The 18,227-nt window shown below is 46.4% G+C and overlaps 1 protein-coding gene across 1 annotated transcript in view; it reads right to left on the bottom strand.

Annotated features, from left to right (window-relative positions):
- Positions 1–15,429, bottom strand: part of Lrmda (leucine rich melanocyte differentiation associated) — a 605,248-nt gene extending 589,819 nt beyond the window's left edge. The window contains exons 1-2 of the mRNA XM_032918183.1: positions 15,281–15,429; positions 8,263–8,363 (exon numbers count right to left, since the gene is read on the bottom strand). Of these exons, the coding sequence (XP_032774074.1) occupies positions 8,263–8,363; positions 15,281–15,310 (131 nt within the window). The 5' untranslated portion in view covers positions 15,311–15,429. The remainder of the gene's footprint in view (positions 1–8,262; positions 8,364–15,280) is intronic.
- Positions 15,430–18,227: the final 2,798 nt, after the last annotated feature.

The following is an 18,227-nucleotide window of genomic DNA, read 5'->3' as shown; positions in this document are numbered from 1 at the left end:
CAGAAGCAGGTCGATCCAGAGTGGTCTAAGCCCAAAATCACTCACTGCTAATCTCTACAAGTTAACCTGGTAACTGTCTGCAACATGGGCAAATGCTGTGTGCTCTACCTGTCTCTGAAGACGCTGTGAGAGTGTGATAAATGCCCATTTCATGACATGCATCTGTGCCGCACGAAGAGGGCAGTCAGTGACCCTTACCTGGAGCGGCACAGCAACACCCACCCCCCAGTCCTTTCCACCTCCCCCCACCCAGCAGAAGGCAGAAGAGCAGCAAGCAACCACCCATCAGGAATGTTCTTCTAAGCAGTTTGCCACACAGCACATTCATCAGCGACGGTAAATAAGATGCGACTGCAAATAATTTAATTTTTAAAACGTAAGCTTCCTGTTCCCATAGATCAATTAAAGCCTCTCACTTCTATTGCCAGATTGACGTGGGCATATTTATCACTGCTTACCACAGGAACTCTGCTCTGTCTGCTGTGTTCAACAGGCTGAGCAGGCGCCCCTCCGAAACCATTCAGGGTGTTCCAGGAAGCAGAATGGGGCCACAGGGGAGACTCTTTCCTCCCAAAAGAATCAGAAAGGGAAGATGGATGTCAGGACAACTTATTCAAAGGCTCTCTTTGCCTGGTACAGATCCGGAGCCCACTGGCTGAAACATGGGGTTCAAGAGGCAGCATTTGGAATCATTTGGAAGAATTTGGGAGAACCAGTATTTACAGCTTTTCTAAGGAGGCAATCAGGCATCTGTACCAACGTCCTTCCTTGGAAATTTGTCCAAAGTAATTTATGAGACCTATGCTCATCAGAGAACATTACAACATTGAGGAATGGTTTAAGGTACCATCAAAAAATGTTATATAAAGGCCTACCAGATGGCTACGGGGTGAAGGTGTTTAGCACTAAGAGCGGTGAGTTTGAGCCTCCGAACTTACATGGTGGAAGGAGAAAACTGACGACTGCAAGATGTCCTCTAACCTACAGACACGCGCACACACACACACGAAGAATTTTAATTATTATGCGATATTTACCCAAGTAAGAAACGTTTCGAACAGAATCTGAATATATGCATCATGTTAATGGCTCTGAAAAGACGAGGATGGCCACACAACCACAGAGGTGTATAACCGGTACTATTATCAGTAATGTGAGAGGAAAGCTGTCCCCTGTCTACCTTCCTGAGTTTCCCAATATTTCTACATAGACTATTACTGATTTTAAGGGGAAAAAAATCACAAACAAATCTTAAGTATTTCACATAAATATGGATGTTAGAGTGTGGCTGTTCATCCATGATAAATTCAAGGCACAGTGCTCCACTCCTCCTATCAGTCAGTTAACTCTCCACATGCTCCAGTCTCATTCCAAGGAAGACAACAGGAGCTGACCTGGAAATTACGCTCTAGGACTCATCTGAGCCATAGTCCTGTAGCTGAGCTGGGTCCCATCCATCACAAGAAACAGGCCCAGGATGAAGAGGCGGAAGACAGGAGCCTTTGGGCCTCTTAAAGGAGACAGAGGTTTCATCTGGGTTTCTTCCCATGGTTCCATTCCCAACGTACCACTTGATAAGACGCACAGTGGTTCCAAAGACTTTAATCTCCAGAAAGACTCACTGAAAATACATAACTGAGTTTGTGATTTCATCAGGGAGAACTAACCAACTTATTGGACAACTCAAGGGATAGGAAGATGGGTTTACTTTAGTTGATACAGAAGGCCATAGCTATAATGGGAGTGGGAGAACACATACCTTACCACCAAGCAAAAGTTCAAAACTTTAAAATTCGTCATTATCTTTCTGCCAGTATGATAGGTACCCACAGGAAAATGAACAGAACTCTTTGTGTGTGGTGCATGTACATATATGCATGTATGTATGTATGCATGCATCTGTGTATGTATGCATGCATGTATATATGTGTGTATGTATGCATCTGTGTATATATGCATGCAAGTATATATGCATGAATGTATGTATGATGCATTGTGTACGTATGCATACACACATGTATCTATGTATGTATATATGTATACATGCATACATGGATTTTTAAAGAATAATATTCTCTTTAAAGAATATTATAATTATAATAATAATGATGATGATGATATTACTAACCATTCAGGTGTCCCCAGAAGCCAAGTAAAAACACAATCAAAAGGCAAAATGCACGGCCATCTGACAGGTCATATATAACGCTCGGCGGTAAGAGCCTGATTTCTGAACACTCAGCAAAGGAACAGCAAGCTGGGGAATAACTGTAGCACCACCCTCATGTCTTCTTCAGTGTGGGATTGAACTCAGCGTCTCATCCATGCTAACCACATGCTCTGCCCCAGCCTGCCTCCCGTGCTCACAGAACTCTTTTCTGAAGGTAATTCACAGTGAAGAGGGCATGTGGCTGAGAGCAAATAACAAAACAACACAGAAGGCTATTCTCACATGCGGGCATGCCTAGAGACTAATGCCTCCTTTTTAGCATCTTGGCAAGAGTTAAGTGTGAACCTGGCCAGCCCGAGATGCCCTGGAACAGACCAATAACAAGCAGGCAATTAAGTCATCAAAACTCCCAACCAAAGAAAGTCCAAGGTCTCCGGAGACTCACTAGTACATTCGACCAAAGAGAAAAAAGTTCATGCCAATCCTTGAACTGTCTCAAATAACAGAAGGATGGAATAGCGTAAACACAAAGAACACTTCCAAACGCCTCTTACAAAGCCAGCATTGCCCCTGTACCACAGCCGGACAGAAACATCGCCAATATCTCTGATAAACTTAACGTCTGGAAATCCTTAGTAGTACCAGAAAGCAAATTCAACAGCACGTTAAAGGGGATTATATACTGTGGGGCAGGATTGGTACAACATACACAAATCAATAACATCGCAGCTCTTGCCAAAGTAACAAATGATGAAAGCCGCATGGTCACCTCGCATCCAGGAGCACGCATTCGACCAAATTCCATACCCTTTGATAAGAAACTCAGTGAGTCAGGTATAGGCATGCGCACTTCCGTATAATTAAGAGTCTCCGTCAGCCACTCTCTGGAAAGCCCTTGATGGCTCCTGGGGGAGGGAGAGTCACTGGCCTCAGTGATGTAACTGCTTGTGAGTCTCCCGTGCTCCAATGAATAATTCATACCCATGGCCATTTGTGGGCATCCTGGTCAAATCCGGTAGGTCACAAAACGAAAGCACACAAATCAAAAAGGAACACTACTGGGAGAGGGCACTCATGGAGAAGAAGAGGGGACTGATGGAGGTGGGAGAGGAGCAAGAGAGGGTGGGGTGGTAAGTGGGACCAGAACATATCATACACATATACAAAACTGTCAAAAAATAAACTCGAGTTTTAAAAGATACAGATTTTAAACAGTGAATGATGACTACAAAACTCTGAGTTAAGATATATATATATATATATATAAGGTTTATGTATATTTTTAATTATGCATGTAAATAAACGAGCCTGCAGAGGCCAGCAGACAGCATCAGGTCCCCTGGAACTGGATTTACAGCCACCTGTGAGTCACTTTGGATAGTGAGAACTAAACTCAGGACGTCTGCAAGAGCATCAAGTGCTCCTAACTGCTGAACCACCTCTCCAAGCCCAAGATCTGAGTTCTTAAACACAATCGCTGAACTTAGACTGGCAAGATGGCTCAGCTGGTAAAAGTGAATGCCCCCAAGCCAATCTCAGCTCAATCACAAGGCCCCGCATGGGGGAAGGAGTTATCCTCTGACCTCTACTTTCATGCTGTGATGTAGGCAAACACATGCATGTATGCAGACACAAGCACATATGTACACACCCCAAATAAATGTAAAATTAAAAGAAATTAAACATTGTTTGAGAGGAAGGTTATTATTTTTTTTTTACTGAAGATAGATTTTTTTTTCTCAATGTGAATCCTGACTATGGTTTCCCCTCTGTCTGCTCCCCCCCCCATTTCTTCCCCACTTTCTCTCCCATCCCAATTCATACCCTTTCTGTCTCTCATTAGAAAACAAACAGGCCTCTCAGGGATTATAATATAATATAATATAATATAATATAATATAATATAATATAAATGATAAGACAAAAATGAACACATCCAGCCCAGGAGAAATGTTTGAAGGAAAGGAAAACTATCCAACTACACAGTAAACTTGCCACTGACAGAAATGCTTATTGTGAGGACTGTAGACACTTCTACTGCAAGCCAGTGAAATGCTTATTGTGAGGACTGTGGACACTTCTACTGCAAGCCAGTGATATGATAACTCACTACTAACAAGCAGGGTCCAGAACATTTGAAGAATTAGTATGATGCTTTTTAATGTGGCCTCTGGAGATTGGAGATGTGGCTCAGTGGTTAAAAGCTAGTCACTGTTCTTCCAGAGGACCTGGGTTCAATTCCTAGCACCTACATGGCAGCTCACAACTGTCTGCAATTCCAGTTCCAGGGGATCAGACACCCTCACGCAAACACACAAAATACCAATGCACATAAAATAAAAATAGTAAATAATTTAAATGTGGCCTTTATACCATATGCATAACAGTAGCAGATACAGGTTTCCTGAGCCTGGAACTTGGAAATTTAGGTTTTCAGGAGCTGCGAGGGAATCCGGAATTTTATATGTGGTAACCAAAGACAGTCTTACACTTTTTACTGAATGTCACATTACTGAAATCTATAGGTGATTAAAATTCATTTTAAGAGAAAAAAATAAGAAGTCTGTATTTGTCAGGCCCCAGAAAACATGGCACTAGATGATAACAATCTGGAAGGTTCTCCTTACACACAGGACAAGGATACCCTTGTCACTTTCTTCGGTATTATTTCTAGAGGCCCCAACCAGAGCAATTAGGCAAGAAAAAAATAATGAGGATATAAATCAAAAGAACAGAAGGAAAATTGTCTCCATTTACACACATTATGGTGAGAGAGAGAGAGAGAGAGAGAGAGAGAGAGAGAGAGAGAGAGAGAGAGAGAGAGCACAAAGATTCTATCAAAAACAAATTTGGGCAAGTTGCCAGATAGAAAAATCAGTTCCATTTCTACACACTAAGAATAATCCAGAACAGAATGGGTGAGCAGACAACCCCATTTACAACAGAGCTAAAGGAAAAAAAATAAAATACTTAGTGATAGATTTAACCAAAGAAGTAAAAGATCTACTCAACAACAAAAAAACTATAAAACATTTCTGAAAGAAATTTAAAGACAATACAAATAAATGAACATGGAGTCTGTGCCTATTGACTGGATGAGTGGCTAAAGGGACATTATACTTAGAATGCGATCCCTACAAAAATGGTAACATATTTTTTCGCAAAATCCAGATGACCACAGAAGACCCCCAGACAGCTAACATGACCTTCAGCAAAAGGAAGAAAAGTTGAGACAAGCAAACTACCTAATTTCAAAATGCACTTCAGGGAGAGAGTTGCCAAGGCAATGCAGTGCCAGCACATGGTAAACACACAGAACGGTGGAACACAGTACAGCGTTGGGACATAAATCCATCCTTTCATGATCAAGTGTTCTTAAATAAAGGCACCAAGCCCATGCCAGGAGAACGGGTATTCTCTTCAATATGAAGGCTTAAACACGAGACCTGGGGCTGCAAAGCCACTGGAATAAAACACCGAGCATGTATTTCTTTGGGTTTTTTTCTTTGAATTTATAATATAATTACATCATTTCTCCCCTTCTCTCTCCTCCCTCCAACTCCTTCCTCTGCTCTCTCTCCAATCCATGGCCTCTTTTTCTTTAACTGCTGCACATATGTATACATGTATGTATTCCTGAATCCACAAATACGACCAGCCCAGTCTGTGAAATGTTATTTGTGTGTATGTTTTCAAAGTGCATCACATCTCTTAGCACCAGGTAAGAAGTCAGTGTGCTCTCTCTGGAGAAGCTGATCGCTCCCCCTCCCGGCATCCCTCAACTACCTGTAGTTCCCATTCCGTGTGAGCATGTCTACTGATGTTCAGGTCTTGTGTAGGCAACCATGTTGGCGAGACTTCAAGGGTGTAGCTTCCCTGACACTTCTAGAGAGGGAAATAACAAGGTGCAAGTTTTTTTTCTTTAACGTGTGTGTATTGGAAAGGGTGTGAACATGGGCTATAACACATGTAATCGAGGTCAGAGAGCAACCTGTAGGGCTCAGTTCTCTCCTTCTATGGTGTGGATCCTGAGGATCAAGCACAGGTCATCAAGCTTAGCACCCAGAACCTTTAACTCTGAGCCGCCTCACTGGCCCCAAAAACTATGTCTTGGTGTAGTTTGGGCAATGGTTTGTTTATTTGTTTGTTTGTTTGTTTGTTTTAAGGAACAACACTAAAGACAAAACCAGACAAATAAGATTCCATCATCAAACTTTACGATCTTTCACACTGGGAAGACACAATCAATCTGGCCCCACAGAGCCAAGAGTTCTTTCCCTCCCTGCCTCCCCATGCCTTCCCAGGCCAGCATCTTATCAGTTATGGGTCAGCAGGACCTAGGTAAACAAAGACAGTGGTTTCCTCAGACATGACAGTTCCCACTTCCATGACCAGCACCCACTAACATGCTCCTTCAAAGCCTCCTCAGACCCACCTCTGGGTTTCCAGCAGACATCAGCCAGGCAGCTACAACCCCCAAGCCATGAGGACCTGGGCCCCTAGAGGCCAACCACATGGATAGAACATGGGGCATTGGGTAGAACCTCTTGCCTGAATCCAGACAGAGGAGCTATGTAAGGTGTGGACATCTTAGACCCAGTTCACTCCAGGTTTTACACTCTGTCCTCTCTCTGACACTGCAACCACAAAGCACCCTGGATTTCTCTAGGGGCAGCCATTACATTTAGCCACCTTCTGCATTGGCATTGCAAGATTTAGATCTCCACATACACCCAAAGTCTAAGAACCTCTCGGGAGTCAGGGAGTGCATATACCGGGACACATATCCCCTATCAAGACACCCCTTTTCTGGAGACCACACAGCTCAGTGTACACTGTGCCAGCTCCTAGGCACACACATGAGGCTGACTTCTGAAACTGCCATTCTCTCCTACCTGCTAAGAGCCAGTGTCCTGAGTTCTATCCATTTCCCACAAGATTCTTCATCCCCAAGTATCTGCACTCTTTGAAAGAGACAAAAACCCTAAGAACTAGAAGCAGAAACATACCTGGGTCTTGGAATGGGTCAGGTTTCAAGCAGAGGGCAGGCTGGAACTCAGAATAGCGCTTTTCAAAAAACAGCCTAAACACAGAAGCCTGATCCTTGTCCACCTGCCCCACCAACACCTACTGTCCAAGTGCCATCGCCTTTCCTCTGCTAAGCCCACACACCAGCATAACGCGTCACCTTTTAAGAAGACCACTAGACTGTCATACAAGATCACACTTACCTTTGGCAGAGACTCAAACAGGAGTTAGAAACCCCCGCCCCACCATCCCCGCTTCACACCACCTCCACTACTGCCCCCACTTCACACCACCCCCTCCTGCCCCATCACCATTTCACACCACCCCATCACCACTTCACCCCATCCCCCGCCACTTCACACCACCCCTCCTGCCCCATCACCACTTCACACCACCCCATCACCACTTCACACCATCCCCTGCCACTTCACACCACCCCTCCTGCCCCATCGCCACTTCACACCACCCCTCCCTGCCCCATCACCACTTCACACCACCCCATCACCATCACCACTTCACACCACCCTCCTCCCCTGCCACTTCACACCACCCCTCCTGCCCCATCGCCACTTCACACCACCCCCTCCTGCCCCATCACCACTTCACACCACCCCCATCACCACTTCACACCATCCCCCGCCACTTCACACCACTTCACACCAACAGTAATCCTTTGAGAGAGAGCATCCTCATGAATATTTAAAACATCAAAGCTGCAAAACATACATATCTACACACACCCTATCTGTGGTTTGCTACACTCTGTGAGAGGCGGTCACTCTTAGGAAACAAAGCTAAACACCCCTAAAGAACAAAGCAGAAGTACAGGACCCTCCCACCATCGTGAGGTGAACCAGGCTCAGATGCTCTGACCTTCTTAGGCATCGCTTACTAGAAGACCAGCCGTGATCTCCACGATCATTTGCAACAAGGTCTGGTGTGTGGTCCCATCTTTCTCAAGACCCTGTAAAGAGCTGGGACCTGTGACTTAAGCATGCTACCCCAAGGTCCTGGAGGGAATTGGGTAGCCCAGGCCTGGCTTGCGTCTCTCAAAGTCTACATACCTCAAGAGGTTGAAGCTCAGGTCAAGCCTCTTTGCAAAATGTCCAAAGTCCCGGCCCAGGGACTCTGGAATTTCTCTGCAGTACTGGCCTACGTAGGACACCTGCAAATTCAATGGAACAAAAATGGAAATTACCCAACTACTCACAACCCAGAGCCGCCAATCCCATGACTGCTTCCTCAACGTTAAAGGATGGCTAAACTGTACCAATTCTGCCACTTTTGGGGGGACTCTGCCAACAGCTCCCCCTTCCTGGCATAGTTAGGTTGATGGGGATATATTGTGACACAGCAGAAATTAGATTAAAATTGGATAAGGTACAGGTGACCAAACAAGCCCCCACCCTGACCTTTGTGATGGCTGCCCATCTGGGTCTTCTTCTCTCTCTTCCTCCCATATTACATTCACCCTCACAGAAGACAGAAGACAGGATGGATGCTGTCCCAGGCCTCAGCCCTTTCTCTGGCTTCAGAAACGATCCCTGTAGTCACTGTGAAAAGTGCTCCTTCCACCCTCTGACCCTGCCACAGAAATTGAATCTACAAAGCTCAAGCTCAACTGTGCGACAGAGTTATTTTTAAAAAAAACTCAAAAACACACTTAAAGTAAGTTCATGATTTTGGGTTGGGCTGTGCTCACAGCTTTCGGTGATAGCATGAGGCCTTCGGGCCACAGGTTGAACCCATAATTGAACCCCCAAGGCATTAAAACAAGCTGGGCAGGAAAGAGGCCACGAGTCCCACTGTAGAACCTCTGTGTGTAAAAAAACACCCACCACACTCTTTACAAAGTGCTGACAAGGCCTAGGGTAGCATGACCAACGTTTCTAAAGTTTTACATCAGAAGGCCACTTTTTGTTTAAACGGTTTTGCCTGCACGTTTTGCCCCACTCCGTGACTTGATCATGCCCAGGTCGTGTGAGGGTGACCGACCACACTGCTGTACATTGGTCCTGTCCTGTTCAGAAAACCTAGTTTCGCTCTAGTCCTCCCCTAGCTCTAGCTCTTCCAGTCTTCCTTACCCACTTCTTTCACAGCCCCTGTTGGCGAAGAGTGAGGTGGGTATCCCAGGTTAGCCCACTTGGTCTCTGCACTTTGAACAGCTATGTGTTTCTTCATTAACCATCTCCAACTGCATGAAGAAACCTCTCTGATGAGACCTGAGAGCTGCTCTAAGCCACAGTCTAGCGATAGGAATTTGGAGGCCCCTTTGATATTACGTCCATTTATTAGAATAACAGTAGTGGGTTCATCTTGGGGCTCTCAACAACCTTGGTTCTTGGCCACAACTATGCCAGGCATAAGTTTCCTCCCATGGGATAAGCCTTCAACCCGTCCATGCCGCCATGGCAGCTATGGGTACATCTTCCATTCTGGTTACTACTGCTCTTTACTGCGTTCACGGCAGGGTAAGACTGTACGGACTATGGGCATCCCTATAATCTCAACACAGACAAAGCAGTTGCCTGGGCAACTTAATTTGTTCAAAGCCAACCTGAGTAGCGGAGCAAGACCCCTGTTTTATACACCTCTAAGGAAAAAGGAAGGAGAAATAATATTTAATTTTTAACATGTATTTATTTTCTTTCTTTCATGTGTGTGTCCATGTGTGCACCATGGTACATACCTAGTAGACAGAAAACATCTTGAAGTTCTCTCCTTCTAACATGTAGGTCCCCAGGATCAAAATCATGCTTGGTGGCAACTACTTTGACACACTGGATTACTTTAATGGCCCAATAAAATAATTTTGACCCAAGAAAATAGCAAAAATAAATTATTATTATTATTATTGTTGTTGTTGTTGTTGTTGTTATTATTATTATATAAAATGGGATCTTGCTTCAATCTAGCAATCTGTCCCCTTTCTATATTAGATTCATTTTTGCAGCATTTGTAGGTTGGCCTGGTGCTATTTGTATTTTGATGCTAATTGCAAGAGGGTCTGCCTAGGACAAGGAGTAAACACATACTTCATCAGAACCTTCTCCCCATTTTAAAGTGTAAAATAAAGGCTAGAGCCGGTGATTGGGCAGGGGAAGAAAAGGTGGAGCTGAAGAGTTGGTGGGGAGAGGGAGGAGGGAGAAGGCAACGACTGGGGAGAGGAGGTGGAAGGAAGATGGAGCTGAAGCCTGGAGAAACAGGAAGTTATAAGGGATCTCCTAGCTGGGAGTAGAGTAGTGCAGTGGTAGATCTGCCCAGTCTAGGCGGGCAGCTTGAATTCATATTAATTGAGTTGCGTTTTCATTGCACGGGCTTATCTGGGTTAGAGATCTACCCCAACAGCATTTATGTTAATAAAGTAAGTTGTGCTTCCATGCTGAGATGAAGGATCTCGCCAAAGAGAGATTGAGGCTATTAAGGTCCCAGTAAATCCTGCAGGCTTGGTCTCAATCTGTAATGTGTTCTGTAAGTTCTGTAACCCTCCAGGTCCATGGGGCTCGCTCTAAAACCCAGCACGTACCACCACCATTTTGGGCCATCAACTCATAAGATTCCTGTGATATTCAAAGTAGGTAAGCTTAGCTTTAAATAGAGACGCTGAATCCTGTCCTTGTACACCAGGCAAAGATTAGATCTAGAGGGGACCCAGTTTGTCAGATCTCAACTTTCACACAGGGAAGAATTCCATCGTCCTCTCAACATAACATAGAGACAGTGATGGAGCCTGGTAAGTTCTGAGTTGTGAATAAACACTTCCCAACGTAAGGACCACAGAGTGCTTACCCTCAGGACAGCCTTTCTCTGTGTTAAGTTGTCAGTCACCAGATTCCCAGGGACACACAAACACGACTACCATACCATTCCCACTGCCCTCACCGCCTCTACCCGTCCACCCCCAATCTATTACCAGGTTAGCTCTCACCAGAAGAGCTGCCCCAGGTCCATTTTCAAGCACCAGTTTCCTTGGATGTGTTGCAATGATTTGGAACCTGTTCTCTTTTGTTTTCTTCATTCAGAGAGTCACATGTGTCTCAGGCTGGCCTAGAGGTCACTATGTAACTGAGGATGACCTCCAGCTTCTGCTCCTTCTGCCTGGGTCAAACCCAGGGCCTTGTGCAAGCCAGGCAGGTGCTGGACCAACTGAGTGACTCTCAGCCCCTGCTTCCTCTTTTTTGAACTTATCAAGTACAGCCATCAACTACCACCAAGAGCAGTTACGATGGCACAATAACACTTAATGAATGCCTGCCCCGTGCAGTCCAGTTATCTGTTGCATCCTCATGAGACAGCCATTGAGATCAGGCAGTGTGGTCCCCATTGTACTTGTGTAACAGGACTGAAATAGCGTATGAAAAGCACTCGCCCAGTCAATAGCTGTTGTTCAGATCAATATCCCCATGGAGGGGGATCGGTTATTTTCATTCTCTCCTGAGCCTAAGATTTCAGTGCCCAAATTTCAAGTTTGTGTTTTTGTCTGTTGTTGTGTCCATGCCACAAACTGTCGCTGTCATACATTAATGGAAAAGAGGAGGAGGTTATATTGAATATAAATGAAGCATTCAAGCCAAGGAAAGTCAAATGAGGTCAGGCCCACGATGAATAAAAAGATTTAACAGAGAAAAGTGACAGGACAGCATCCATCGACTGTCCCACTTGCATGCAGCCATCATCCACAGTGGCCCACACCAGCCATCAGCCCACAGTGGCCCCAGGAACACCAGTATAGCATCAAACAAATATCACTAGCCACCTCTCTAATTTTTTTATTGAGATCTTTCCCTTGCACTTAAATCATCCTTTTCTTTAGGATGCATGATCTCTAAGTACTGAAAACGTTGCATCCAATTTTATTCTTGGATACTTCAGTTACATTATAATGAAAATGATAACTCACCCCTTGGGCTTCTCAAGAGTCACACACACACACACACACACACACACACACACACACACACACACACACACACTTTAAGAAGAGTCAGGGTAGATTGAGCTAGAGAAATGGCTCAACCGCCAAGAGTACTCACTGCTCTTCCAGAGAGTACAAGTTCTGTTGCCAGCACCCATGTCTGGTTGATCACCACTGCCTGTAACTCCAGCTCCAGGAGATCTGTCATAGTCTACTTTATACGGTTTGCTTTGTCCAAAGAATCGCACGCACTCAGGCTGGCCTGGAGTTTACAATGTACTCAAGGATGGCCTTCTGCGTCTAACTACTAACCCAAAGCAACTCGTGGAACACAAGGTTTACTTGGTCTGAGTATCCCAGGTCACTGTCCACTGAGGAAAGGCAAGGCAAAAACTCAAGGAGGGAACCTGGAGGCAGGAACTGAAGCAGAGACCAAGGATGAACTCCAAATACTGGCTTGCTTTCCATGGTTTGCCTAGAAACCAATCTGATGGGGACATTTTCCCCCATGAGGTTCCCTCCTCTTAGATGACTCTAGCATGTGTCAAGTTGGCCAAAACCTAACCAACACAATACATGCTGTGCCCTTCTGGCTTTCTTGGGTACACGCACGCACGCACGCACGCACGCACACAATATGCTTACACAGACAAAGGCACACCAATGAATATAAATCTTTTTAAGTTATGTTTATTTGTGTGTGGGCACCTGTGCATGTGTGTGCATGTGTGTGTGTGTGTGTGTGTGTGTGTGTGCGTGTGTGTGAGTGTGTGTGAGTGTGTGTGTGTGTGTGTGTGTATGTATGAAAGTGCATGTACAATCTATGGGAATCAGTTGTCTCCTTTTGTTTCATTTTGTTTGTTTATTTGTTTGTTTAAGACAGAGCTTCTTTATAATAGCCCTGGTTGTACTACAACTCACTCTGTAGGTCAGGCTAGCCCCAAACTCACAGAGATTTTTCTCTGCCTTCAAAGTGCTGGGATTAAAACTGTGTATCACCACACTCAGCTCAAAATAAATCATTTTAAAGATTTACTTTTTAAAAGAAGGATCTAGGGCTGGAAATGTTACTCCGTGGTAGCATGCTTCCTTAGCATGTGGAAGTCCTGGGTTGGAGTTGCAGCACCAAATTAATTACTTATTAAAAGGCCTACCTGAAAACACAGTGGTGGTTGGCTGGAATGTTAACTGGTGAGAGGTTAAAAGGAATATCTTCTAATCGTGGCAATGGGTGATAACCACTGTGAATTGTGTTTCAAAACAGCCAGCAGAGAGAACTGGATCTCTCTAGCATAAGCAACTAAATGATAACTGTTTACTATAATCGATACACCAGTCCTACTCTTCTGATCATTACACATTATATTCATGTATTGAAATATTGTACTGCATCCTATTAAATGGGTATTTTCAAAAAAAAAAAAAAAGGAACTACTTGTCAGAATTGTGCACACCCAAGGTGCTACTCTCACAGTGGGTTGTTATACATTGTTTGGAGCAGATGCTAGCAAATATTCCAGAACCAGAGGGTGTAGGAAAGGACACAGTGACACCCCAAGGCACTCCAGAACCTTCCTACCTCCTCCTGCCATTTATCTTCAAATATTGGGCAGGGCCCAAAAAAAAAAGGTCTTAACGACAAGTCAGCAGATGGCCCTGAGCCTTGTGAAGCAGGGGTACCATTAGGAGTACCGGAAACATCAAGTCTTGAGGAGGACAAGATAAGAAAAGGGAAGTCTTGGGAAGTTTCAACCTTGCTGTCAAGTTCTCCAGGAACTTGGAAGAAACTACACTCAAAGAATGCTGGGACCAGAAATGCAGAGACCACGTGCACAGGAGGGGAACCCTGCTCCCTAGGCAGATGCATGAAGGGGCAGGCCCCCTTCCCAGGCACACATCCCTCTTCCTAGGAAGTCAAACTCACTCCCGGAAGCCCCCTTTCCCTGGCTCAGAATAAGATCTCCATTGTCTGGCCGTTCTGCAGAGGCTGACAGTAACCTGGCAGGCTCACTTCTGAACTCTGGACTTGTGCCTGTCTGAGGCTCCAGGCAGAGCCAGCGATTGTAGGAGATGAGGTCAACAGGGGCAGCAGAGAGATAGTAATTCAACTCGTTTCTATCAACACCTGCAGCATGCCTGGAACATAGTAGTCACTCAATAAACGCGTTCAGTTGCAGCATGAACTACCAAATACCCTTTAAAAAGAAACAAAGTAGTTCCCTTTGGTAGCATGCACCCGGCAGGCATTCTTTGTGTTTCCCATTTGTAAAAATCTTAAGTCTCTGAGGAGGAACCATTCCTTTATCCCTGATGCTCTGCACCTAAAGGGAGAACTTTCACCCTGTTTCCCTGGGATGGAGAAGAACTTTGCAAAGTGAAAGTGCTGGCTTCATGGGAGGAAAAAGCAAAAGAGAAACCTTCCCTTTTTTCAGCAGATACCGGGCCCTGCTCAGCCTGGTAGAGTTTGCTCCAAACACAGAGACCTTACTACAAGGCTGAAAACAGGCGCTGTTAGGTGTCTGCCATCTGGTGTTCCTGTGTCCTAGGGACACCTCTTCAAGAAGCCGGAGATGAGTAAAACTGTAGCATGGGGGGTGGGGGCCTCCACCAGCCTTGAAAAGAAAGATCTTTCTGAAGACAGAGCTCCTCCAGCACCCGGCCAGATAGCACGTTGTGGTTTTCATTGTGACTCTGGTGACTCTATGCACTTTGCTGCCATGGGTTCCCCCTTCCTCCATGTAAATGTATCGAATCATTTGTACAGTTGCCCTGGTATCAACAGCATACACCCCAAAAGTTCTTTTAAAACCAAATTGTAAAAGAAGAAACTGAAACGCTTTTGGTGGACCCTGAGAATTATGAGCCACCAGCACTGGGTTTCGTAGAAAAGTTAGTCCCTCAGCGTTGATGAGTGTGAGTCTAGAGACAGAGGGAGCTGGGGGATCGCAACTGCTTACCACACCACTAGAAAATGTGCCAAGATCAAAAGAAGGGACTGACCTCTTCTTCAACTTGGAGAAAGTGTGGACACTTGGCACACACCACCTGCACATGTGACCTCCCAGGGCAAGGGTGCTCACGTTAAGCCTTGGAGACCTGTGCCCCACTGTCCCTCCCATTCCCAACTGGATCCTGGAACTAGATGGGGCTCACTTGGACCGACTTACTTGAGTTCCACTGACCATGAGCCCAGCCATGGTGGAGAGGACCCAGCAGGCGGGGCGGCACTGAGCAGGGTGGCTGGTGGTGCAGTTCCGCACTGGGCGGTCAGCTGACCAGCGGAAGCCCTAGGCGCCGGTCGGCCACAGAGAACTGCGCGCAGCAGCGCTGCGGCCGCTGGCTGGCTCAACCCGGTGCACGTGAACCTCCTCCTCCCGGCAGCTCGCAACCGGTGGCCCGCTGCGCTACACCAGCGTGGGAACCCCCATGCGACTATTCCTCTCTCCTACCCAGTTCCTGCCCGGTTTCTCCACGGCCCCTGCTCCCCAGAAGGTGCCCCCTCCAGAATCCAATGCCCAGAACTTTATTGCATTGATCAGACTCAGGTTTCAGGGTGAAGGGGTCCCCATCACGGACGTGTCGTCAGAGCTGATGTTAGCTCCCGGCTCAGAATTGGGCCTTCCCAGAATTTCACAATCTAAGTTACATAACCTCCCTCAACTGCTGGAAGGAGGGGCTTCTTCACACAAAGTCCCCACTACAGTCTAAAAGTGCTAGCCAGCAAACAGGCCTCCTGGTGGGATGGAGTTTCCATTTGTTAGAGCGAAGGCTACAAGGGAAGGTTGGATTTTCCCTTAAAGTGTCAGCTGGTCCTAAAACCTCTACTCTTGTCACATGTCCTCACCAGGCCCACCGTCAGTCACCCCAGCAGCTGACAGTGATGAAACTTAGGGAAGGAATATTGATGACGTCGCAAATCTCAGGACCCTTGGATTCTTATTCTTCTCCAAGGGAAGAGACATGTGTAAGAATCAAAGCTATTAATTCTGTGGTGAAGCACACTTGAGCTTAAACACACATACATACACATACATAGCACACACACACACACACACACACACACACACACACGCTTCATGTTCACACATGAAGAGGTGGACGGCAGCTTCAGGAAGTTGGTTCTCTCCTACCGCATGGATCCAGAAGGACTAACTAGGGTCCTTGGGCTTGACGGTAGTCACCTTTATCAGCTGAACCATATCACTGCACTGCCTCCACCACCACATCCCCCCTTTCTCCTCTAATTTGAATGCTCAGCCTGCCAAAGCCCAGTACTGTGGAGTATCACTTCTGAGCCCTGCCCTGACTTATCCATTCTGCTCTCTTCACAAAGGGATGATCCCAATGTCATTCAACTAGATAGGGAAAGGCTGAATCCTGGTCTCACTCTCAGGGCAGGTATGGCAGCTTGGCAGGACCATAGACAATTGTGACTGCCACCTCCAGACAGGAGAATGGTCACAGGGCTTTGGCCGTCATTGTCTTCTGTGTCTAAGGAGCACTCAGAAGTCATAGGCTATGCCACTGATGATGACAGCTGTGGCTGTGGTTGGGAATTTTGTTCTGTCCGGCAGCCCTGCTCCTAGGACATGACTAAGCAGGCAGGCTAGGATGGTAGCCTGTGGATGTGCAGGGCTAACCCCTGGAGGCTGGCCTGCCTGCCCCTCCCTTCCCCCGGAGCTGGGGACCGAACCCAGGGACTTGCGCTTCCCTAGGCAAGCGCTCTACCACTGAGCTAAATCCCCAACCCCTGCCCCTCCCTTTTACACTCATCCCAAGTGGAGCTGTGGAAACACAGTCAGGCTGGATTTACTTTAGGGATTCCTGAAAATGCTTCGAGTGACAGGCAAAAGCAGAAAACTTCTTTCCAGAGAGAAGGGGTGAAAGAAAGCCTCCCAAAGCCTGGTGCCCCCAGGACAGCCGCCCCCTCCTACATTCAGTGCAGGGTCCAGGCTCTCTGATCCAGTGTCCACTTGGGTTTCCTGCCTGAAAGGGAAGAAATGGTTCAGTGCAGTGAGAGTTGCGACACTCTGTTCTCCCCCGCCACCTCATACCTCAACCTGCCTAGAAGGTGTTCCATAGAAATCCGTGCCAAAACAAGGACCCCCAGTCGTGCCCCTTCGCGGCTGCATCTTCTAGGCCAAGACTGTTATGAAGAAACTGTCAACCACTAACACCAAAGTAGACAAGACTTGTCCCCTTCATGCACCGTCTCATGGCTGTTCCCTCCTCCACAGAACCTCAGGAAGATTTTAAAAGCCAGAATCTTCCAGTGTCTCCCATTCAATTCCCCATAGCCCAAGATATAATATGATCTTCAACGTCTCTGACAGGGCTGGAAGTCCATCTCAACTGGTACAGAGCTCTCTTAGCACGTGCAAGGCCCTGGGTTCAATCCTTACTACTGTGGATATTTTTAAGAAACATCTCTCTATCCTCTGCCTGGACTTACAGGGGTCTTTAGCTTTGCCTGGAAATGCTTCCCCAGTGGCTCCTGTCCTCACTCAGTGAACACACCGAGAAAGCCAGTTGACAGAGCATTCAAGGATCGAAAGGATTGCAAAACAAACTTCAGGACAGCTCCATCAGACGGAGGTTCTAATGTGTACTGTAGGGAACTGCAGGAAGTTCTTGATCAGAGTGATTGTCTTGAGCTGTTCTGGCTGCTACAGTGGAGCACCGTAAGCCCAAATTAACAACTGGGAATTCCTCACCGTTCTAGAGGTTGAGGAGATCAGGTGCCAGCAGGTTCTGTGTGATGAGAGCCCACTCGCTGCCTCACTAACAGCCACGTCTCCCCGTGCCCTGGAAGAGACAAGCTAGCCTAGGAAGGGGGCATCAGTAAGGACACTAATCCCATCACAAGGACCCATCACTTCCCAAAGACCCTCCCAGCTCCAAATACTCAAAGGGTTAAGGTTTTAACACAGGAACTTTAGGGGGGACCTGGGCATTCGAACTGTAGTGTTAGTAGTTTCCCTGGGGGTAATTGTCAGAGTGCTCAAGCTGAAGCAAGGGGACTTACCTCATCAGCTTCTAGGGGTTGGTCTGCTGAACAGAACAATCAGGAGAAGACAAGGAGAAGGAGGAGGAAGAGGTGGGGATGAAGGGACA

This window comes from Rattus rattus, chromosome 12 (genome assembly GCF_011064425.1).
Source record: "Rattus rattus isolate New Zealand chromosome 12, Rrattus_CSIRO_v1, whole genome shotgun sequence".
Classification (NCBI taxonomy): Eukaryota; Metazoa; Chordata; class Mammalia; order Rodentia; family Muridae; genus Rattus; species Rattus rattus.
Note: the sequence above shows the minus strand (reverse complement) of the source record. Positions and strands in the feature narration are given on the sequence as shown.